Source organism: Tetrao urogallus (assembly GCF_951394365.1).
Source record: "Tetrao urogallus genome assembly, chromosome: Z".
In the NCBI taxonomy this organism is placed as follows: Eukaryota; Metazoa; Chordata; class Aves; order Galliformes; family Phasianidae; genus Tetrao; species Tetrao urogallus.
In genome coordinates, this window is record NC_136816.1 from 41822430 (window position 1) to 41847203 (window position 24774).

The window sequence follows — 24774 nt, forward strand, 5'->3', positions numbered from 1 at the left end:
AGGAAAAGAGGCATTACTTTCAGAGCAGCTCTGAAACGACTAGACAATATCCTTAAAAGATTTCTGTATTTTTGTCCTCTGAATAATGACTTCACCCTATAAAAATTGTATTATCTTTAATGACAAATTAATTCACCTCTCGTCTGCATCCTCTCAACTAGGAAAATCTTACTGCTATTCAGGTAAAATAACTTTTCTGAGATTTAAATTAGCCTCACATTTTTTTTCCTACCATTTCCTGTTTCTTTTAAGCAGTAGTTTTCAATAACAGTGACATGGGGATTGCATATCACTCTATTACATTAAAGGATAACTGTTTTATATTGAAGTCTAAAAGAAAATCTGTCTAAAAAATCAAATTTCTAAATCTTATCTTGAAGGAAACTGGTAACATTTTCACTATGAATGTATTGTTTAAAACCTTCACTATGAATGTATTGTTTGTATACCTTTAGCCTTCCATTCACTAAGTAGTGGGTAGGTGGTTGCATCCATTATGTTTGAATATTGAATAATGTTGGATTACACGGCTCCAAACATTTCTCATGGTGAACTATACACAAATAAAAGTCATGGCTTTAAGCCACAGACTTTCAGCAGATTAATTTGCTTTCTAGAGAGTGAGCAAATTTTCAGATAATTTGCTCTGTTTCTAGTGTGTTAGAGCTTGAGCTTGATGGGTCAAGTTCTAGTCAAAGTTCTGGCCTTTAAGGACAAGAAAATAGTGTTCTTGCTATAAAATATATTAAGAAAAAGATTTGAGCCAAACCTTCCTCTTGAAAAGTATGTATCAAAGAGCAATAACGTAGAGCTCATTCATTCTCTTTGGAAGTTGATATTGAAAGTCCAAGGTCAGTGGGAGGACTTAGGCAGTATACATCTTTTCTATTCATATGTTGTGGAAGATTTAAAAAGGAGAAAACTGGTGAATATACTTCACCATGATTTTTAAATCACCGGAATAAAGAAATCAATGAATACACAGTGAACAAATATACAGGTCCTGTCTCAGAACTGTGATCTAGGCAAACTGTTAAAAAACAACAACCTTTAGACAAGGGCTGCAAGTGAAGAGACCGGAAGAATATGTGTTGATTTCATTATTCCTCCATAACAGCGTGTATTGGGTTTGCATGGAAAGTTTTGTGGCAGAGAGGCTGCCAGGTTGGCCCCTGCAAGCAGAGCCCAGCACTGCCCCATATCAGATTGGAGCCAGCTCCTGCTGCTCCAAAAGGGACCCACCACTGCCAGAAGTTTTAGAAAGGGAGAAACTGTTGTGCAACAGCAGCTGGGAGAGAGGAGAAAGAAACTATGAGAGAAACAGCCCTGCAGACCCCAGGGTTAGTGCAGAAGGGGGGCAGGAAATGCTCCAGGCACAGAGCATAAGCTTCCTGCAGCCTAGCAGAGGCCTGTGGTTAATCAGGTTGTCTCCTTGCAGCCCACGGGCACTATACAGAAGAGATCTCCATGTGCAGACATGGAGGAGCCCAGAGTGCAGAGGTGGACAAGGCCTAAAGGAGGTACATCCCACGGATACCCCTGCAGGAATACACATGGCCAGAGCTGCAGGCTGTGAGGAGCAGCCTTTGGTGGGGTGGGAAGGCTGGGGGAGCTGTTGCCTGTGGGGAACCTGTACAGAGCAGTGCCTGAAGGTCTATATGAGTCCATGGGTCCTATGGTATGGAGTCATGTTGGAGCCAAGCTTGGAGAGCTGCAGCCTGTGGGAAGCCCATGTAAGATCAGCTTGGGAAGGACAGCATCCCATGGGAGGGACAGCAGGTGGAGCAGGGGCAGAGAGTGACCATGAAGTACTGGTAGAGATGAAGCGTTACGGATTGACTGCAGCCCCGTTTCCTGTTCCCTGTACCAACTGAAGAGAAGGAAGGAGGTAGAAGAGGGTGGTTGGGAAGAAGGTGTTTTCTTTTGCTTTGAGTTTCTCACTGCTGCAGTCTGTTTGCAATAGGCAGTAAATTATACTGTTCTCTCTACACTGAGTCTGTTTTGCTGTGATGGTAACTGGCAATCTCCCTATACTAGTCGTGACCTTTGAGCCCTTTTGGTCATATTTTCTCTCTCTTTTCCTTTGAGAAAGAGGAGTGAGAGAGCGGTGTGGCAGAGTTTAGCTGCCCAGCAGGGTGAAAGCACTTACATGGTGTAATTAGAGAAAAATGGTCTTTCTGTTCTGCTTTTAAACAAGGATGAACAAGACAGTTACGGCTTCACCCAAGATCTGTTTTAGTTCTATTTTCACTAAAGAAGGGAAAAGCAAAGAAGAACACTGTGGCCTTGTTTTTTGCTACACAATCTTCTGGTGCATACCCTTCCCTGATTTTTTTCTGTCCATAAGAGAATACAGTCAGGTCTATTGGCTTGGCTTACACTTGTTGCTGAGATCCAAGCCAACTCTCTTGTTTGGTTCAAGCTTGGCTCTACCTTCGAAACTTGCTGGCTTGAGATAGCTTTATTTTTACAAAGACAGAAAGGCCCATTAAAGCTCACAACATACAGAGCTCATAATCCTGCTTTGTACAGGATTCAATACTATATCTGTTGTGCTGGATTTTATTTTTAAATCAAAGAAATAAAAAATGTATGGTCAACATAACAAGCTTTCAGGACACGGCAGGTGACCAGGACCAACATTAAATACTTCCAGTCTTTGATATCATGATCAAAATAAAACAATGGATTGAAATAATAGAGCTTGTGTTAAAAAAGTTTGCATGTGAAACTTGAAGCCATTCAAGGAATACATTCAAGCAGTCACAAAGGCAAACATCCATACTTATCTTGGCACACAGATAAGAAAAGGGGTCACAGTCTGGACCACTGCATTTCTCCTACTGCAATCCTGAGTCCTAAATCTGCCTAAAGGCATTGAAAACACTTCTGCCTAAAGATCTTGATGATCCTTCTCTCTAAAGGAAAATTTCCTTTCAAGTTAAAAAGATGTGTACTTGCAGCTATGTGCATAATGCTTGCATAACCTGTGTTCTGTTTTCTGTAAAAAATAACTGATAGAATAAGAAAAGTTGAGTCCAAATATCCATCATTAGACAAAGATCTCCTAGACTGAAAAAGAAGAAACTGTACAGAGCTTGGTATTTTTTATTATTCTTTTGTCTTTCTTTTCTTCAGCTTTTAGAGCTTATTGTATATTGCTTGTCTTATGTGTTACTAGGGATCAGAGACTTTGTGCAGTCATATAACGGAAGACAGAAGTTCACAGCCTGTAAATGAGTATTCTACTTGTGGAAATGTTGGATGTTGGATAAGGCAAATTAGATGTTTTGCTGTGCATCTGTTCAAGCAGTAAGTTGCTATTTTCTTCTGAACACTTCTCATGCTTTTAAATATATACTTGCCTGTTTGAGTGCCAGCTCCAGGTTACGAGAAATGATGGCCTCGGTTGAAAAGGACCACAGTGATCATCTAGTTTCAAGCTCCCTGCTATGTGCAGAGTCACCAATCACTAGACCAGGCTGCCCAGAACCACATCCAGCCTGGCCTTGAATGCTTCCAGGGATGGGGCATCCACAACCTCTATGGGCAACCTGTTCCAGTGTGTCACCACCCTGTGTGTGAAAAACTTCCTCCTAATATCTAACCTAAACCTCCCCTTTCTCAGTTTAAAACCATTCCCCTTTGTCCTATCACTATCCACCCTCGTAAACAGCCATTCCCATTCCTGTTTATATGCTCCTTTCAAGCACTGGAGGCCACAATGAGGTCTCCCTGGAGCCTTCTGCTCTCAGTATGTGTGGGGGTGCTTGGTGGAAAGAGATCCTCTACCACTGCTGATTAGCAGTGGTAATGCTTGAATGGCATGAGTCAATATAATTAAACGTAATTTGTTACATTTAATACACCTAAAGGTCTGATCCTGAAAGTGAACAGTATGTATGTATGTATGTATGTAGTTTGTTTACCTGTACAACAGAGATAAAGAAGGATATGTCCACAGGTTGAGCCATTCAGAAGTCAGAGGCCAAATCAGCGGTGAGCCCAAAGCATCCCATCTTTGTATGGTTATAGAGTTCTGCAAGGTATTTTTCTGATAACTCCATGGCCTGTGTTCAGCTTGTGTATGGAAAGACTGGTATCTGGCTACAAAGGCAGTAATCAGTTGTGGTTCAGATTACTCTATTCTGGAGCTATATGCAAATCTTACACTTTTTCTTTCTTTTTGAAAATAAATGTGGGCAACTACAGATATGAGGAACTGCTGCCATTGTATTTTTTGAAGAATCAGGAAGAGCTAATAAATTTGCATCTTATATAAAAGCCCATTTGTCAAAGAATCATAGAATCATAGAGTCATAGAATTACTCAGGTTGGAAAAGACCTTTAAGATCATCAACCTAATCATACAACCCTAACTCTAACAACTCTTAAACAACTCTGCTAGATCATGTCCCTGAGCACCACATCCAAACAGATTTAAATGCATCATGGAGATTCAACCACTTCTCTAATGAGCCTACTTCAGTGCTTAACAACCTTTTCTGTAAAGAATTTTTTCTTGATATCCAACCCTGCTGTAACTTGAGGCCATTTCTCATCCTGTCACCTGTCACCAGTGAGAAGAGACAACTCCGCTCTCACTGTAAGCACCTTTCAGGTACTGGAAGAGAGCAATAAGGTCTCCCCTCAGCCTCCTTTTCCCCAGACTGAACAGCCCCAGCTCCTTCAGTCTCTCCTCATAGAGCACATTCTCCAAGCCTTTCACAAGCCTTGTTGCCCTTTTTTGGACCTGCTCCAACACCTCAATGTCCCTTCTGTACTGAGGTGCCCAAAACTGAACACAGTACTTGAGGTGAGGCCTCACCAATGCCAAGTACAGGGGCAGGATGACTTCCCTAGTCCTGCTCACCACACCATTCCTGATACAAGCCAGGATGCCATTGGCCTTCCTGGCCACCTGGGCACACTGCTGGCTCATATTCAGCTGACTGTCCAACAGTACTCCAAGCTCCCTTTCCATCAGGTGGCTTTCTATTTCGTCAAGCTTTCTATTTATTACAATGTCCTAGGGAAGAATCTTTCCAGTGAATAAGAAAACAATGTTTCTTCTCTAACTCTGTGAGTTGTAGCTGTCTTTTTTTTGGGGGGGGATCTTTAGTTTATTGTGTGAAGGTTCTTGGGATGTTTCAGAAACACTGTGCCTCTGCTGGATACCTGCAATCTCTATTCACCCCATGAGGTCAAGATTTCCTCCACTGCAATGAAAATGTGAGTCATTTTAAAAATGACCAGAAATCTCTTTGAAGTATGAAACCTATTTTAAAATAAATACAGAGTTCCATCTTCACCAGTTAAGTACCTAATCCTGACCATATTATTACGGCTTCCTTCAGATTCACTCACTTCGTCACATCCAAAAATATTGTTTTCAAGTCGACCTCGTATTTGACCTTATTGCAATTCATAAAGTCCATGGAGCTTTGCCATATTTGAAAGCCATTCAAAACAATTTCTAATAATCAACAAACCAGTGGAAAAGATAAGATGAATCCCAGATGTCCCTTGATAGTGATAGGTGTATCAGATTTCATGGGACAAAAGTGGGTCAGTCTTCTAAAGTTTACTTAGTGGGTGAAATGTGGAAGATCATATCTACACTGTGATAGGTGGAAACAGTTGAGAAACCTTAAAACAGTTTACAATATATGCACTTGTATATTTGCAGAGGCCAAGAATGATTTACTATACCTGGAGCTTTTCCTCAGTGCAAAAATTGACTAACAACTGGCCTATTCTGTGTAGCATCTGACAGAACAGTTTATTGAATCAGTTCCATGAAGTATGCACTGTGTTTCAGCTGCACCAATTTCATTACTGAGAAAGAAATCCTGGGGTCCTCCTCCAGTAGGGATTTGCGCAAGTACAGAGATTTAAGAGATCTAGGGATTTAACAGAAACCCCATTCAACTCTGAAGACTTGCTGAGCATCCCACTTGGATTAAGTTTCTTGCAACCAAATTTTTCATTAATCTACATCTGTGAACTCCTAAATAATTCAGACACAGCGCTAACTTCTTAGATCAAATAGGGCCCAAAAAACAACTTTCTCTGAATATCCCAAGATAATGCAGTATCTGATAGAAAGCAGAGTGGGAGAAATAGTGCAAACAAAGCAAATGAGGGACATGCTTTTTCTCTGCTTTAATTGAACATAGATGATGGCTAAATCAGCCAGTGAAGTATCAATCCAAGCCTCCAAGTATACTTGCCACTAAAATTATTATAAGATCAATTTTTTAATATATATTTTTTTCTCAAATACCTTTCCTTTATGGTTAACAATTCAATATGAAGTTTTTCATTCCATATTTTCTTCTTGCTCATGCCTTTTAAATATTTATAGAAAGTGTTTAAAATTCATTATCAGAAATACTGAATTTAAATGTATGAATTCACTACAGTGAACAGAATCTTGACATGCCAGTGTGATGGAAGTTATGCTGAATGTCTGGCTTAAAAGAGTTTTATTTGCAAAGGATGATAGCAATGGTGGATTTTTAAAAATATTTTTCAGTAGTCAAAGACACACAGGCTTGTAAGCTGAAAAAATAATACTGCAATATTGAAGCTGGCATCATTAGCAACATATCAAATACACCTTTTTTGCAAAGAAATAATTAGAAGTAATTGCTAGGCAATGCACAGAAGTTTTACAGTGCACCTGTTCAAAAATCAGATGGCAGCTACTAAAATCCAGCATTTTGAAGAAAAGATGTAGTCACACTAAATAATTTGAGTTTCTACTTAAGAAATTCTACTTAAAAAGTAAGCTGACATTGAGCTAGTCTGGAAATGTACTGCTTATATTTGTTTATTTTTTTCCCTGAAAAAGAACACAAAAGAAGTTTTTTCACTGAAGATTTCAATATTGACGCAGTGGTGGAAAACACAAAATTTTATTGCAAAATGGAAACTGGTTCAATTGTAAAAAGATTTCACATAGTATCAGAAGGTAGAAAAATTAAATTCTATTAACTATTTGTGTAGACCTGAAAAATATCTAGTGGTGGTGCACCTCATAGTCAATGAGTCAATGCTTCTAGGAGCAGCTACTCACTTATTTGGAAGTTTCAGGGGACAGTTTCCAATAAGCTGGGCTTTGCTATATGGCAAGAATATAGTGTCATTTTGTCAAAAGTGAGACAGACAGTGTAGATACCAGTGTATGCAAAAAGCAGCATGAGTTGATAAGAAGCATGGATGGGAATTGCTTGTCTGAATGGAATCCAGAAAATGAGGAATGCCATTAGAGTTGGTATTTCAGCCAAGTGAAAAAAAGAGCTGCATGTGGTATTTACAAGTTTCAGTGGTCTGATTACTGGGATCTACTATCCACAAATTCAGTATTAGACTTAATGGAACTGCTTTAAACTGTGCAGAAAGAGGTAGTAATCTTGTGCAACTTACAGCACTGTCTTTTTTAATGTCAAACAGGAAAATCTCAAAAGCAACATTATTTGTAGTTTTCATTATCCTGTTGTCAGGCATAAATAAATAAATAAATGAATAAATAAATGACTTTGAGAATGAAGCACTGCTCCCCTGCATCTCAGTTTTCCTCTCGTTTGATTCAGCAAGCAGTGCAATAAAAAGCAAAACGTCAGGCAAATTGAAGAATTTTTCAATCACACACACACACACACACAAAAAGCTTGATAAAAAGATCAGAAAGATTTTCATTTAAATAGAAGAAAACATAAAACAGTATAGTGATAATAGAAGCAAAAAAAAAAAAAAAAAAAAAAAAGAGGCAAATGAGGTACCATGACAGTCTGGTGCAAAAGTTTTAGAGAACTTTGCAACTAAGAGCGTGCCCAGAAAATGAAACAGAGAACATGCTAAACGTGATAAAAAATCTAGTAAAAAAATCCTACTCAAAGTTTGGAAATATATTGTTTATTTTGCACAGCATTTAATATTGCAACCCCACCAGATATTTAAAAAAAAAAAAAGCTTTCATTGCATTTGGAGTAATTTTCTAGAGAAAAAACACATGACTCCTTCCCTTCCCCCATGATTACTTTCCAAAATGGCTGGTAACATGCTTGGACTCAGTATGAATAGTAATAAGAGAAAAAGACTGTTGCAATTCAACCCTAAATCATCATCAGATTCCCTCATTCCTTCCTTCACTATTTACACATGTGGCTTCATAGCCACAATCTTTCCAGTTTCTGATCAACACCAAGCAATGCAATTGGTGAACATACTGGGTTAGATTCAACATTTTAAAGACTGCTCACAAGCTTTATAGACAGCAGTGTCAATCTCTTAGCCAGTAAATCCAAAAAGATTCAGCATCCCTAGAATAGTACAGTCCACCGAAGAAATAGATGTGCCTCTGCCTCTTCTTGTTTCTCTGTTTCTTTATATCATCCTTGGTGCTTTTTTTTTTTCTTTTCTTTTACATTTTTTCCTATTATTTAATTTCAGAATGAATTAAAACCAGCTGTAGCAAAATCTTGCAAATGATAGTGCCTACAAAAATGTGTTCATTGCCAGACTCCAAGAAGTATTCTTCCCATTCTCTAATTTCAGCTTTGAAATAGCTTGCTTTTACATGACTACCCATCCTTTCCTGTAAGAGGACAGTCATATAAACGAAAGCATGCCAGTTCACAGAAAGATGGTTTGCAGAGAATAAATCAGTTATTTTATGAACGATAACAACAGTGATCACGTTAAGCGCAAGCTAATGGCAATGAAAGCTCATTTTTCAGGACTCTGTGATTTCCACAGGAATCAAAAAGGAATTTTCCACAGCGCATGATAGCTAACTTCATTTAGAAGGGTGGAATGCAGACCTTACTCTCATGCAATCCTCTGCCAGCCAACACAAATGAAAATGTAGATCTCACTGAGCCTGGCAGTTCCCTCCTCCTGATTTTCACTAACATTGAGGACAAAATCTTAAAAATGGAAACAAACACAAAAATACACAATTGCGTGCAACTTTCAGTGTGTGTGTATCCAGGGAGTTAGGAGACAAACGTATCATTAAAAAGACAGTATATGATAATCTGCAAGAGTGTGCGGTTCTGTAACAGGGGTTTTTAGAGTAGAGATGCACATTAAGGCTTCCCGAACTGCTCCAGATTTTCACTTATGCTGTACAAGGTACTACAAAGTGGTAGTCATCCCCAGAAACAGAGGGCTGAGGACTTTCCCTGCCATTTCAGGAACGTGTAATTTCTGTCTGATTGTGGCGTCATTGTCATTGCAGAGGCTCTTAGTAGGAATACCAGTGCTCAGTAACTCAGATTAGTAATGAACGTAAATGGAAGGACATAACATCTGAATCAAATGCTCAATGTATTTTAAAAATAAATAAAAAATGTTTTCCCCTGAGATCAGATGTCTGCAAAATGAATACAGCCAAGTTTCTTTTCTTTTTTTCTTTTTTTACATAAGGCCATAGTTGAAAAGCCTGGTTGAAGTCCGATGCTATCTGAAGCTTAATGATTGTTTGATTTATTGCTAGTTTGGCAAAATTACAAGAAAAAAAAAACAAATGAAAACTTATTTAATCTTTTTGTTATGGAAAAGACAAGGCAGCACAACCTATTCTCCACCCTCTCCAATAACCAAATTTAAAATAATAAATGCAGTCTTGGTTCTTCATTAGTCACTGGCAAAATTGTTACTAATTTTAGCATTGTAAAGAAATTTGAGAGTTTCACTTTGGATTACTTGATATTAAACAAATGAGTGAGTATTGAAGCTGCCATTTTGAGAAGTCTGAAGTACTCATACTGTCAAATATAAGGTGTGCTAAGGAATCACCTGACAACTATGAAAGGATTTATTTTGGAGAAAAGTTGTCCAAGTCTACAGTTCCAAAAGAGAACCTAAGCTAAAAATAATATTTAAAAAAATATTTTCTTTGTCTTGGAAAGTTAAGCTCACTGATTACAGAAGAAGGGTTGCAACACAGGTAGAATGCCAGCCTTTCATTGGTGTGATCCTGGAACAGCTAACGGCAGCACAGCAGGATGCTAGTATGCATCACTGCTCTTGGTACACACAAGAGCAGGAGGGAAAAGGAACTGCCATAGTGTGCATCCACACAGGAACCCAAACAAAGCCAGTGCACTCTCCATCTCCTTAACATATTACACAACTCTATAGCATTCAACTTGACCGACACAAATTTATCTTCCCATTCCTTCCAAAGTCACAGTGTAGGCTAAATGCTTCACATCAGCAGGAAATCTGACTGCTAATCAGCCAGCACATGTATTTATTGATTGTTCCAGTTTATGTCAGTTAGTAAAGCAAATATCAAGATTGATGGGAGATCTCAGTGACACAACAGATACACCCATAACCAATTTCTGAGGCAGAAGTGTGAGAAATGGGAAGCATGGGAAACTCAGACTGAAGCAAGTAACTTCTTTCATTGTGAACTGTGGTCTACTAAAAAGAATATAAGCGAAACATGAGGGAAAATACTCTTTTTTTTTAGCTTAAACTTTTTAACTTTTTCAGACAAAGCACCTATTGAAAAGCTTCTGAATATGTTCTATCAGGCATGAGAAAGCTTGGCCCTAAGCATGTTTGATTTCATTTTCCATCTTTACTGGTAAAACTGACATTGCTTCATGTAATTTGAGTGGTTTCACAATCCTTGGCACCCAATAAAACTTTCCATATGAAAGTCTTTATTTCCATTTTCATCAGTGAAAACACGCTTTCACTTTGGTGAGCATGGAAGTTGAAGTTTCCTATTTTATTCTGTTGAAAACTACATGCACTATAGAAATAGCAAGCAAAAGCATTTGCTTTTCTAAGATATGCAACAGAATTACAGTGCTAGGAGGACACAGGTGAACAGCAACGTACATCTCTTACTAACTTGTCTTCTGTTCTTAACAGCTTAATCCTCAAACCTGACAGATGACCCAGTGTAAACCAGCTGCCTGCAAAACTAGCACTGGGAAGATAAGTGGACTTTCATTCTGCTGAGTGGGAATAAGCAACTGAGCAACTCTGAAATTTCAATGAGAGACTCCATAGAAAGATTGCGACTGCAATTCCAATTTTAGCACCATGCTATGCCATTGTTGAGCCAGCTTCTTAAGAAAGCAACAATGATTTGCTAGAGGTATTGTGATATAAAGGAGGTTTAGATGTTATTGTGTTTCCACTATCACACGAGCAAATAAACTTTGTTATATGAACACTCATACGTGATGATTTGAGTTATATCAAAGGTAGACTTCACTTACCACATTGCTGCATGTCCTGTATCGGATGTTTCGCCCTTCACAGGTCCTGTGTCCAAAAATTAAAAACAAACACAAAACATTAATAGCTGAATGTAACAAACAATCACAAGGTATTTACTGCACCTGTATTTTTCCAGAGGATGTCAAATCACCAAGTCCCCCCACCAATCCTCTTCCCAGAAAGAAAGGCCTCTCTGCCTCTGGATGGATGTTGAGATGTGAATTCTACAACTCCCCAGATCCTACCTAAGAAAATGAAGTTCTAAAAGGTAGCATTAGCTTACAAGTGAGGCTGGTATGCACAGCACAGCTGACTGTTAACATCCACATTCACTAGAGTTTCCCAGCTTGCACACAGCTTTGAGCCCGCCCTTCTACTGCTCTGAGCTGGGATGCAACCAGATTGCCCCTCTGGGCCATTAGTGATCTGTTGGTGGCTCACTATCGAAGGGACTTCTCCTTTCTTGGTGCAGGGGGAAGATATGAGGACAAAACAGGCCCCCAAACTACCAGCCTCTAGCTACCTCTCCAGGCCCTCCTGCACAATGGCATCCAAAGAGCTGGACCAGCAGGGGTCAAAAAGTGTCAGAGCCCCCGCATGTGCTCCCCTTCATGTGCAGCAGACCCATACCAGCTCAGATGTCAGGAGGCCCCCAGGAGGAAAGGTCAGCATCCAGATACCTTTTCAGCCCTCAGCAATGTGCTCTCTGAGTAATTGATCTTTAGATTTGTGTGTTTTATGAGCTCAGATTTTACTCCATGGAGGTCCTTGGTATAAATCAGAGTTCAATTTGGCTTTTAAAGATTATTCTTCAAAAGAATGGAATTCCTCACATTTTTAATTTCTTAATTTCATACATATATATATATATATGTATATGTATATGTATATATACATACATATATATATATACATATTATATATATATATATATATATATATATATATATATATATATTTTTTTTTTTTTTTGGTCAAGATTTAACAAGCACACATTCCTTGAAGACTAAATGCCTGCCAAGACTGAACTTTTAAATCCAAACCATTTCGAACTATCCAAGAGAAAAGACATCATCTGCATGAGTTTGTGTGGGTTCTTTTTTCTTTCTTCTTTTTTAAGATTAAACTTTTTCCACACTGTTGTTAACTCTAGAATAAACCGAATGGCTTGCCTTTACATTATTGAAAGCATCCTTCCCTCTACCTTTCTCACATACCTGAGAGGAGATAAGACTTAATTGTAAAATTCCTTGAGTAGTCAGTCTCACCTTTCTGAGTACAAAATCAGGGAAAAACACGATATTATGAATATATCATCATGGTATAAATGACTGCAAGAGGAGATAAATATGAAAATAAAGCCAATCATTTTTTTCAGAAAATAAAAAAAAGCAACAAGAAAGAAAGATAATATGTTGTGCTCTGGAGCATTTAGCATATAACAATCCTATTAAAAGCATAACAGAGATAGTACACATTTCATGCTTTTATAATATTACATAATTAATTCACAAAAATTTTTACCACTGCATGCATCCGCAGAACATAAAAGTGTGCAGAAGACATCCAGCACTAGGAAAAACAGTTTAGCAATAAAATAATAAAAATAATATTCATAATAGGGTGTCAACTAGTATAGCAGTATTGAGATTAAAAAAAGCAAAAGAAATCAAGCAACACGCCAGTCATTTCTGAGCAATATTGTTTTTCATGCCAAAGCTCTGTTTACACTCCAAGACATTCACTAAAGGTACTCTTAATTTACACCTATCAAGAGCAAATGAAAAAACATACATGCAGAATGCGGGCAGTCCTAGCTCACAATCTCAATTCTTATCCTGCAAGTTATATATGCACCCCATATCTCTCTCATAAATGCCATACAACCCATCAGACATACCTTTCCTCTGTGCAGACTTGCTGCTGTTGAATTGCCATAATTTATTAACCTCAGAAGCACTGATCTGCCACAGAAATTGAAACTTTCTTTCTGTCATTTGCCTCATAGTCACTTCCTCTTTACACATTTAGTTCATATTTTCCATTTTAAAATAAAAAAAACACAATTTTTGCTTATTGTTTGCACTATGGAAAAGTACAGGTACTTTCACTTAGACATTTGCCACAGAACTACTCAGATTTTTCTTCCAATTCCTCTCCTTTGGCTAATGGCCAGAGTTGTTCAGAACAAATGTGCAATTCTGGATGCAGCCAATGCTGTGATGATTCATGAATGCTAGGAACCACTCTTGCAAAACTCCCTTTGTCCCCTTGCCAGGATCAAACTTATGAGATTTGTTGTTTAAACTCATTAGTTCCCTATTATCAACTATCAGCCAAAAGCCTGAAAGCTGTTTTCAGCCTAAGCTCATACATTTTCATGGCAGGTTTGTAGAGTATTTTGTGTTTCAGATCTATGCTGCTTCGGTATTCCAGATTCTCTTAATCTCAGGCACCCACTGTGAGACTAAAATTTACAAAATTTGTTGAAAATAGATGGTTAAAAAAATCTAGAAAATAAAAAGCTGATTTAAAGAGTAGCTGTTTAAGAAAAAGATCTTGATTTTTAAATGTAAATTCTGTTTCTAAATCTTTCTCTGCTTAAAGCAGAGAATGCTGAAACCAACTTAATCCTGCTGGAGAGAAAAACACAGCTCCTTGCGCGATGCTGGACTGAGCCACATTTTTTTCCTGTAGGTAAGGTTTGAACTACTGACACAGATCATTGGATGCTTTGCAGAACAGCACAGCACATGGCAGTTAGCTTCCAAGGAAGGAATACAGCAGATTAGTAAGGCCACATTATGTGGCAGAGACATCACACTCCCTCTGATCTCTGTGGATTAAATGTGAGACCTATGATCAACAAGAGACTATACAGACACTCGGAAATATCAGAATTCACCCCAGATAGCAAATTAGTCTTGGAGAGCACACAAAGAGGGGGAGCAATAAAAGCTACTTCTACAGTCTTCTCTGTCATCAGGCCCACTTTGCAGGAGATTTTGCTGAGAAAGAAGGTGGATCAGGGCTTGGCTTGACAAGCAATTATTATCACATGAATATGTTAGAAAAGCAAGCTATTGGGAATCATGTTTCATTCTTCAAACTTAGTCACTTGTTTCCAGTAAAGTTTATGAAAGAGGTTAACAGCTTTTTATATATTAAAATATTCACTTCATTTAATGTAAACAACACCAAAGCCTGGTATTTATTTCTTCAGGCTCCAGTTTGTAGAGGAATTTAGTTCAAGTTCCCCCCTCAAAGTTCTAAAGTAGATGTGCTGTTGTGCTCAGCTAGAGCTAGAAGCCTTGCAATAATCCATGCCAGAAGGAATAGTAATCCCAAGCCAGAGTTGCCTTTATCTGTAATTACCAGAGGTGATGAAAGAGATGTGCAGAGGTGGACCTCATAAACTCCTGCCACTCTCAGTGGTCATCAGAGTTTGAAATGCTTTTCTTAAGAACCAAGTCTCCACATAAGCAAGTAACTAAGAGCTAGAGGTAGATTATTTCTGTGGATCAGAATTTTGATGCAACTATTCACCACAGGATTTGAAAATTGATGTAACGCTGGACAATATTCACTCTCTTTATTTTCACATCCTTTGATAACCACTCTTGCGGGACAGATTTTAGTTCTGGTGCTACACCTGTAAGAAAAACATTTCAAATATTGGAAGGCTATGATGAGGTCTCCCTGGAGCCTTCTCTTCTCTAAGTTATACAAGCCCAGTTTCCTCAACCCTTTTTCATAGGAGAGGGCACCATCTTCTCTGGACCCGTTACAAGAGCTCCATGTTCTTCTTGTGCTGGGGGCTCCAAGCCTGATCACAGTACTCCAGATGGGGCCTCACAAGAAATAAGTAGAGGGGGACAATCACCTCCCTCTCACTGCTGGCCAATCTTCTTTTAATGCAGCACAGAACGCAGCTGGCCTTCTGGTCTGCAAGCGCAAACTGTTAATCTGTTGGCCACCACTCTTTTGATGCAGCCCAGGATAGTGTTGACCGTCCAGGCTGCAAGTCCAAGTGCACACTGCTGACTCATGTTAAGTTTTTCTTTCGCCAGAACCCCTAAGTCCTTCTCTGCAGGGCTGATCTCAATGAGTTCTTCTCCCAGTCTGTACACACATTTGGGATTGCCCAGATTCAGGTACAGCACCTTGCACTTGGACTTGTGGAATCTAATTAAGGCTCTCTTTCCAAGCCAGTACAGGTCCCTTTGGATGGCATCCATTCCTTCTATTTTATCAACTGCACAATTCAGCTTAATGTCACTAGCAAAATTGCTGAGGGTACGTTTGGTCCCACTATCTAAAAAGAAAAGGCTTTATGTGATAATTAACATAAACCCAAATCTTATTGATTGTTTAGGAATTTGAAGAACATGTGAACAACACTGTTGAACCTAAACGGCAAAATATTTCCTACACAATGACATCTAACTTCTAAAATTTTATTTACACAATAGGCTATAACACTAGAAATAGCCAAAGTAACTTAAAGGTAGCTAGTCTAGTTATGATGTTTGGCCATTCATTCAGCCTTGGCAAAATAGCAGTCCATAAAAGCTAATATATCTATTGATCTTGGCAGAGATAAAAGATAACATTCTAAAGATAACATTAAGTTGAAGTCACAAATTCATTTTAAATTCCAGAAGTTAAGGGGAAGAGTTAAGATTGAGAATTTTATTTGGAACTTACAGTGGGTATCTATAGTTCCAACAGTGCTTCCACTAACACAAAGATCTTACTCTGGATAGCTTCTGTTACTGCTGGAGTTTAAGGCTGGCATAATATTTATTCAAAAATAAGGCACATCTTGGACTTTCACTATCAAAGTTGCTAAACAGAGTACAGTTTATTTCAATTTTTACTTTCAAAATATTCTTTGCATTACTCAAAACCACTAAGTGCTATTTTCTAACAGCAAGTAATAAATAGCACTCTCTAAACTTTCACTAAAATATAGCCATTCAATACAATTGAAATGAGAAAAATCAAATTTGAGAAAAATAAAGGAAAAACAGGAGAAAAAATACCAGATTTCTTTCAGACTGCTGTTGGTTATGGGATAATTTAATATACAGTTATTCTCTTGTGCTCTTCACTGTAGTATTTTTAATTTTCCTAAGAATTTTTTAAAAGTCTCTTTAATTTGAACATACAACAATTGAACATACAATTGCATATATACAGCAAGTTATTACAGTTGAAAATATTTTTCAGTTGTTCACTAGCCAAGAAATGAAAGAAAAAAAGCAGCAATTAAAGAAACGCCTTTCAGCAAAACAATGGTTAGGACCATCTCTATAGTTAAGAGAAAACATAATATTAAATCTCACCTGGTCTGTGCATCACAAAGATAGCATCTAGAGCCTATCACTGGCACCAAAGTATTAATATCCCAAATCTCAACATGCCTGAACTCAGAACTAGATCCAAGTTCTGCAGCTGTTCTCTACAAAACAGTTGTGCTGAATACAAACACCAAGTTCCCTGTGCTTTGAGTAAGTTTGAACCTACGTCTGAGCTATGTGTTATCCCAGCTTCACTAAACTGCTCCTGTTCTCTCACATACAATTTGTGGCTTTACGGCATCACAAGTTAACTCCATCTTAAATGCAGTATGGCTGATAAAAACTCCACACCATGCAAGGACCTTGCTGATTTAATTATTTTTCATTTAAATCTCAGAACGGATTTATTGAAAGGATTATGAACACAGAGGAGTTTTCCAGTGAATGTGGCCTTATAAGCAGTACATCACAGACTCACAGAATCACAGAATCACAGGATAGCTTGGATTGAAAGGGACTTTAAAGATCATCCAGTCCCAACACCCTGCTATAGACTGATTTCCACTTACCAGCTCAAGACCCCATCCAAACTGGTCCTGAGCACATCCAGGGATGGGGCAGCCTCTGTGCTGTGCTTCACCTTTTCTGTGCAGCCTCTGCCAGTGCCTCACCAGAAAAACATTTCCTCCTAGCATCTAACCTAAATCTCTCCTTTCAGTTTAAAATCATTTCCCTTTTTAAGAGGGCAGGTAGCAGCAGGAAATGGCTCTGAAATGGAAGAGGGTATGTTCAGACTAGATATTATAAATAAATTCTTTACTTAAAGGTGGTGAGAGACTAGAACAGGTTGCCCAGTGAGGCTGTGGATACCCCCTCCCTGGAAGCATTCAAGGCCAGGCTGGATAGGGCTTTGAGAAACCTGGTCTAGTGGGAGGTATCCTTGCCTACAGCAGGGTGGTTGTAACCAGATGATCTTAAAGGCTGCTTCCAATCCATTCTATGATTCTGTGATTCTGCCACTACCAGACCTCGTAAGAAGTGGCTCTCACTCCTGTTTATAAGCACCATTCAAGTACCGGAAGGCCTCAATGACATTTCCCTGGACTCCTCTTCTTTCCAGACTGAGCAAGCCAAGCTCTCTCCCTCTGTGGAAAAGGCACTCCAGCCCTCTAAATACCCTAGGGGCCCTCCTCTAGACCTTCTCCAATAGCTCCACCTCTTTCTTGTGTTGAGGGCTCCAGAGCAGAATGCAGGAAAACACAGAATGGAGAGCTTGAACCCATATCTTTTGAGCACTCTAGCCGCTATGCCAAACTGGCTCCAAGTAAATGATTCACAGACGTTTTTGCAAGGCAGTCCACATCTCAATCCAGATTCGTATGTATGTAAATAATATCTATCGCTCTCAACTCTGGGTACAAGGTTGACTACCTTTCATTATAGCGCAGATCTGTTTCTGACCTACAATAACATGTAGTATTCCTGTGGCAGTTCTAGTAATGGTTTGCAGGGGAACACAACAGTATGAAAGCATTTGATTTCTTTCTAATTACTTTACTGTGGCACTGTAAATGGAGATTAGGATAGCTAGCATAATGTGAGTAACTGTTCTTCAAAGAACACCAGCAGCCATTCCACAGACCACACTGCTGATCTAAATTGTGTAAAATTTTCAGAGTATTATAGTATTGACTCAGATTTAAGATTGGTGCTTCTGCCATTAGAATGAATGGAACTATGATTTCTGCTGAGAACTGGAAGGGCTTCTTCATCAAATCAAAACAGGAAAGGTTCTTATAAACATGGATTTGACTAATCCCAGGGTAAATAAAATAGTTTTTTTAAAATACTGCCTGATGGTACAGCTTTAACCGGAAGTGTCTACAAATTAAATTACTCAAAACTTCTTCCAAAAATTTATATCACCTAATATAGCAGGGAGGATGACCATAACAGAATAAAACTGTTACAGTTATCTACTGAAACAGAAGATAAAACAGCTGTTAAGCGAGTCTGAAAATAATTTACAGTCATTAGCATACAGTTATATTTTTACCAGGATAGAGAGAATCATCCTCCCACTTGATATTTCAAGTGACCTGGGAATTCTATGACATGTGTTACAGAATGCTATTTAGATTTGTGGGTCTTATTTATAGAATCACAGAATCAATGAATCACCAAGGTTGGAAAAGACCTTCAAGATGATCCAGTCCAACTGCCTATCACCAATATTTCCCACTAAACCATGTTCCTCAGTACAATATTTTAATGCTTCTTGAATACCTCCAGGAATGGTGACTTCCATTACCTCCCTGGGCACCTTCTTCTAGAGCCTGACCAGTCTTCCAGAGAATTTTTTCCTAATGTCCAACCTGAATCTCCTCTGGCAAAACTGAAGGCCATTCTCTCTAGTCCTAGTTAAGTTACAGTTAATTTTGCAATTATGTTTGCAATGATTCAAAAAGTTTTTGCTATTTATTCTATAGACCTTATGATAGCAGAGGAATTATTCTGTCCATCAGAAAATTCTTGTGACTACTGTGTCAGAAGAAAAATGTTATGCAGCATAAAATTGACATAGTTTTTGCAAATTTAGCTGGTTTTTTACACCTATTTTCAAACATACATTTAAGTGGCTTTTTTACTGGTTGACCAAGTCAAGCTACAATAAAACTGAGAATTAATTATGGATTATCTCTTGGAATCTTATGGATTATCCAGCAATAATATGCAATTGCAATGGGCTGAACAACCAAGTACATGAAATAAATTTGTAAATTTATTTACCTAGTAAATGAATTAAATCCCAGATTTTCAGGTATCTAAAGAAGATTTCCTCATTTATTATTCTGTTTCAGTTTGCCTGAATCAACATATACACAGTTATTAAATACCTTGAGTGACACACATGCATACTATCACTATGCTTCATGACATAAAGTTATCTGCACTCCAGTTCTGCTGTGACATAAATGGATTATAATAGTTGCCACATCCCAAGGAAGCAGCAGACAGTGGCCATATTCCAGCATCTCTTCACCTGCTCTGCCTGTGAATAAAGGCAGCTCCAAAAGTAATGCCTCCTATTTTAGCCTGGTCCAAGATGGCAATAGAGGTTCACACCAGTATTTCATTGCATCTTGTTGCTGTGTGAGAGATGGCAGCAGAGGGGCACTTGGACAAAATGGCATTTGACACAGAAGTGCATATGAAAGAAAGCTGTGACATTTAATTCCTCCATGCAGGAAAAATGACACCAATTGACATTCGCTGGCGCTTGATGAATGATCCTGGAGACTAAACAGTGGACGTGAGCACAGTGAGGTGGTATGTGGTACATTTCAGCAGTGGCAACAGTGACATGAAAGGCAAGCTACATTCTGGACAGCCATGCGCAACTGTCACATCGCAAAATGAAGAGTGTCTTGAAGAGCTTGCCCATGCAAATCTGCAGATTACAACCAGAGAACTGTGTATGGAGCTGAATATGTTTCAATGCAGTGGAAATGATGGTGGCAATGTTGGAATGTTGATAAAACTGTGCCAGGTGGGTTCCACAAATGCTCACTTGGGAACAGAAAGAATACTGTATGCAAATTTCTCAGGATCTGCATAATCAATAGTGTCACCAAGGTGACATTTTCCTGGATTGCATTATTACCAGTGATGAATTTTATCATGTTACCACTACAAGCCAGAATCAGAATAGCCATCCATGGAGCAGCAACATCTGAACTCCTCATTGAAGAAAAGTTCAAGACACAGCCCTTAGTGGCTTAAGTGATGTGTACTTTCTTTTGGGATAGGAAAGGGGTGATCCTTCTGGATTTTCTGAAACCTGGACAAACTGTCAACTCTGATTGCTTCACCACGACACTAAGCTGAACACTCAAACTGCCAGAGTCAGGCCAGAGACAAAAACTTTCTCTTACAACATAACTCCAGGCCCCACACACAGTTTGAAGACCATGGAGAACATTGCTGATCTTGGCTGAACTGTCCTACTATATCCACAGTATAGTCCAGATTTGGTGCCTTCTGACTTCCATCTGTTCAGACTGATTGTCACAACTTAGCTGTTTCATCATAGGTGACAGGACTTTACTCCCCTCCCATTCCCTTTTCTGCGGGGAGGGGGAGGGGGGCAGTATGAAAATCCAACCAAGATAAGGAGGGATAATTAATTTACTACAAATGATAAAAGAATATAAGACAATATGAAAAGGAGATACAGGTAATAAATACAACCAATGAGAGAGAGAGGAGTTCTGACCATGTTGCTTGCTGTGTTACTGGAAATGGAAGAGATCTTTCTCCCCCGTCAATATGCTATTCTATCTCTTTTACCTGGAATCAGAAATCACATGGAGAGAACTGGAGAATTCTGTGAGCTGCAGTCTCTCCCTTCTCAGTGTATTTTCTTCTGGGAGATATAGAACTCATGTAAGAATAGTTGACACTACCAGAAGATGAGGCAGGAAGGGCAGGAATGCAGCTGCCTGGCACTATGTTCCAGCACTAAACAGCTTGATGCACGACGTCTTGATATGGAATATTGATGAAAACAGGACACTGATGAAATCTGGATGATAGGCAACATTTCCCTAGCAACAATGCCACCGTAGCAGCTGTGTTACAGTGGATCCTCTCCACTGGTGCAGATTTTTATCACTGTGGCATGCAGACTCCTCTTCATGGCTGGCAAAAATGCATAGCTACTGGTAGTGGCTATGCTGGCAAATAACATTTTATAGCTAAGAATTTGCTCCATCAAATTGTTACAGTGCTCTTTGTATCTCTTGTAGTTTCCATGGAAAGAAATAGGAGGCATTACTTTCAGAGCAGCCTATGAATTTTCAGCACCCCTGCAGCCAAATATCCAATATCTCATAAAACTTCTCTGTAGAACCACAACAACTAGTTTGTCTCTCAGGAGAAACAGAAGTGGTTCTCCTCCGTATAGGTTTCGTCCATCACTGCTGCAGGACATTTTGTGATGGAGTGGAGAAAGATTATTTTATTTTTTCTGAGCTTTGTAACAAAAATGATGCTGAAACTGATGGGCAAAGCATTTTGGACTAACAAAAATATACGACTCTTTACCCAACTTGCTGTGAGGCTGGACATTTCATTATTACAAGTACACTGAGGCAAACAATTGTAAAATTCAAAGGGAGTATTGTTCTTCTGGTTAAATAACAAAAGTAGCTGAAGAGTTTAAGAGTTACTGCGAACAAAAGCAGGAAAAATATCATTCTTTGAGTTCTAGTCCAGTCTTCACCTACTAATTATCAGAATGTTATCTTCCTGGGGCTAATTCTGCCACTAAAGTCACATGCTGATTTTCATTTAGGTGCAGGATAATAGATGTGTAGTTGACTCAGGATGACAACTCCCATCTCTTAATGTTACTGGCATATTTGTTTATATCATTATCATACTAAATGTTCTTAGCATCATTAAAAACAGTTGTTGTAATGACATGTAATGTTAAATAGCCCCTACCCTCAAATGTTTACCATCTAAAAAACTAGAAAATAGAGTTTCTCGCTTACACTTCCCATTCTTTTGTCACAGCTGGAAAAGCTTAACACAAAACACGTTCCCAAAACAAATAACACAAGGACTAAGATAACTTTGGCAAACAAAAGCTGGAAATAAAACTGCTTTCCTTGATTTAACTGCAAACACTAGCAGTATTTAGGAAAGGGCCATTAGTCTTTGCATTTCGTCAAAGTAGATGCTCTGGGCTGTCCTTTCATCTAATGGTCTGAAAGTCATCTCCTACAGAACTAAGAGGCATAAAACATTACAAACACTCATCCCAGAAACAAAAATACTTAGAATAAGTTTGCTCCAAATCTAAATATGTTGCTATTTTTCATTTGATAGGAGTAGTATCTTCCTTCATTCTACTATGCAATTACATGTGGCAAAATACATGAGATAAGTGTACCAACCAAGAAATTGTCCCAAAGAGGTTGATATTTTTTCTAATCTTTCTAGATTTTAAAGACTTCAAGAGAACATTATTTTCAAACTTTCAAAGTATCAGTGAGTTTTGTTCCCTTGCTTTCTTTCTGCTTTTTTCTTAGCAACTTAAAATGCTTGCATAGCACAAAAAAAAAAAAAAAGAAAAAAAAGAAAAAGATTTCAAACACTTATTTCATTAGCAATTGCATACACACTGGGAAAAAGGAAAATCTATCACATATTTGATACTCTGCTAATTCCAGGCCAAATTTTATTACTTGTGATTTATTGACATTGGCTAGCAAAAACTGTGCATCTAATTAACTTTCTGCATCCTATTCTGGAAATAAAGATCTCCTGGGTCTGAATCGACCAAAGTTTGCATTTGGTTTCTTAAGACAGGAGCACTGCTTTTGCACCGAAGGTCCAGTAGTAATGTACTGTGTGAAAGTAGAACTGTGTGACTTGGATCTTTATTCCCTATTCCACATCAAAGAGATGCTTACTGGGAAAGACCACCCAGAGGAATGGCTTATGCTTGCATACTGTAGAACTACCATGACTACTATTACTACTATGGAGTCCAAAGACTCTTCTCCTCTAATGACAGCTGAGGCAGAGGCTTAGCAAACCCTTGTATTAAACTGATGCTCCTGATCTCCTAAAATGCCTGGATTTTATGCCCATACAAAACATCACTTAGTTCTCTAAGATACACTCATTGAAAGCAAATTCCCACTTTGGCAGTTCCTGAATGCAAGGTCTTTTGAAGAACCCCTATTTGCTCTGGAACGAGCATGAGATGAGAATTAGGCCCCAAGTTTAAAAGCAATTCTGAATTTTTTTTTCTTTTAATGGGAATGGAATAGAAAAGCAGTTTCTTTATGCTGGTTGTGGCAGATACCTTTGCCTATTACTTCCCCTTCTAGTAGACTGCCGCACACTATTAAACCAATAATTACTGAAAAGAGGAGACCAAACTGTCCACAGATAGTTCAAATGCACAACATTCTATTATGAGTTTATGATTGAATGCTTTGTGCTCATTATACAGCGCTATGGATTAAAGCAAAGTAGGAAATTGGAACATACTGTCATTGCTTTATTAACATCAGGTTTATAAGCACAGGAAAAAAATACATAAGAAAATATGCAGGATGGAAAATTGTATTATACTTTTAATGTTTGAATATACAAGGTATCAAATATGGCAGGAAGGCACAAAGTCTGGAGTTTTTCTTCATATCCTTTATCAGAAATCTGTTAATACTTTTCGCATACATTCTGTTTAATGCAGCCTTTTTTTTTTTTTCCCTGAAGTATGAAGAAATAACATTTGCTAGAAATATTTTATAGATGAAAATTTCATACACCAAAGAGTGGAAATATTATCAAGTGACTTGCCCATGTTCCATTGAGAGCTAATAGTTGAGGATGAGCCTACCTTTTGCACTTGTCAAATTGACCCCTGCCTCCTGGAGAAGGTTTGCTGCTATGGAAATACTGTAACTTGAAATTTAACTCATAGGATACTCTTAGCAGAAGGGTAAATTCTTTCTTACATAGTTCAGGATATCATATTGGGTCAATATGATGCTTTTATAGTCTCAGTGTGGCTGAGATTGTGGGGCGCTAAATCTAGTGAATTAGATGTAGTTTGGTATAAATATGTGAAAAGGCTTACTGCTCAAATGGCAAAAGTGTAGGGAGGTTTCACTTTTCAGTAGCTGGCAGCCTTCAGCATAGTTAAGCAAGCTGTCCAAGCAGCTTTTGTATCTCCATAGGTTCCCACTATATTTTAAAAGTGTGCTGCCTTATCAAATGTGTTGGCTGCTTGCCTGAGTCATAAAACACAATCCATAATTTTCTAACACTGAGGTGGAAATTTCAGCATAGTTCAAGACCTCTACTGGCTTCTTCTTATAGTCTGACACATACCAGAAGTTCAAATTCTCCCATCAGTAATGTAAAAAGCGTTCTCCCACTTACTTGCTGCTCAGGCAACGTCTCAGTGAATATGAAGCCCCTCCTCCACACGTGCGTGAACATTCACTCCATGAACCCCAGGCATCCCACAGTGAGTCTCGATCTTCCTCTGAGCGAGCTGTTCTGGAGCTCTGAAGAGAGGGAGAGAGAAAAAAAAAATAATCACAAAAAAACCCACCTCAGGGACAAGAAATATTGCTGCTATCTTAATTCTGTCTGTTTCTGGATATTGTCATGGTCATTGAAGACACTGAAT

General features: G+C 38.5%; 1 protein-coding gene across 1 annotated transcript in view; it reads right to left on the reverse strand.

Annotated features, from left to right (window-relative positions):
* Positions 1 to 24774, reverse strand: part of ADAMTSL1 (ADAMTS like 1) — a gene marked incomplete at both ends in the record, with an annotated part of 386370 nt that overhangs the window by 120652 nt on the left and 240944 nt on the right. Inside the window, 2 exons of the mRNA XM_079548266.1 lie at positions 11253 to 11298; positions 24522 to 24649. Coding sequence (XP_079404392.1) covers positions 11253 to 11298; positions 24522 to 24649 — 174 coding nt within the window. The remainder of the gene's footprint in view (positions 1 to 11252; positions 11299 to 24521; positions 24650 to 24774) is intronic.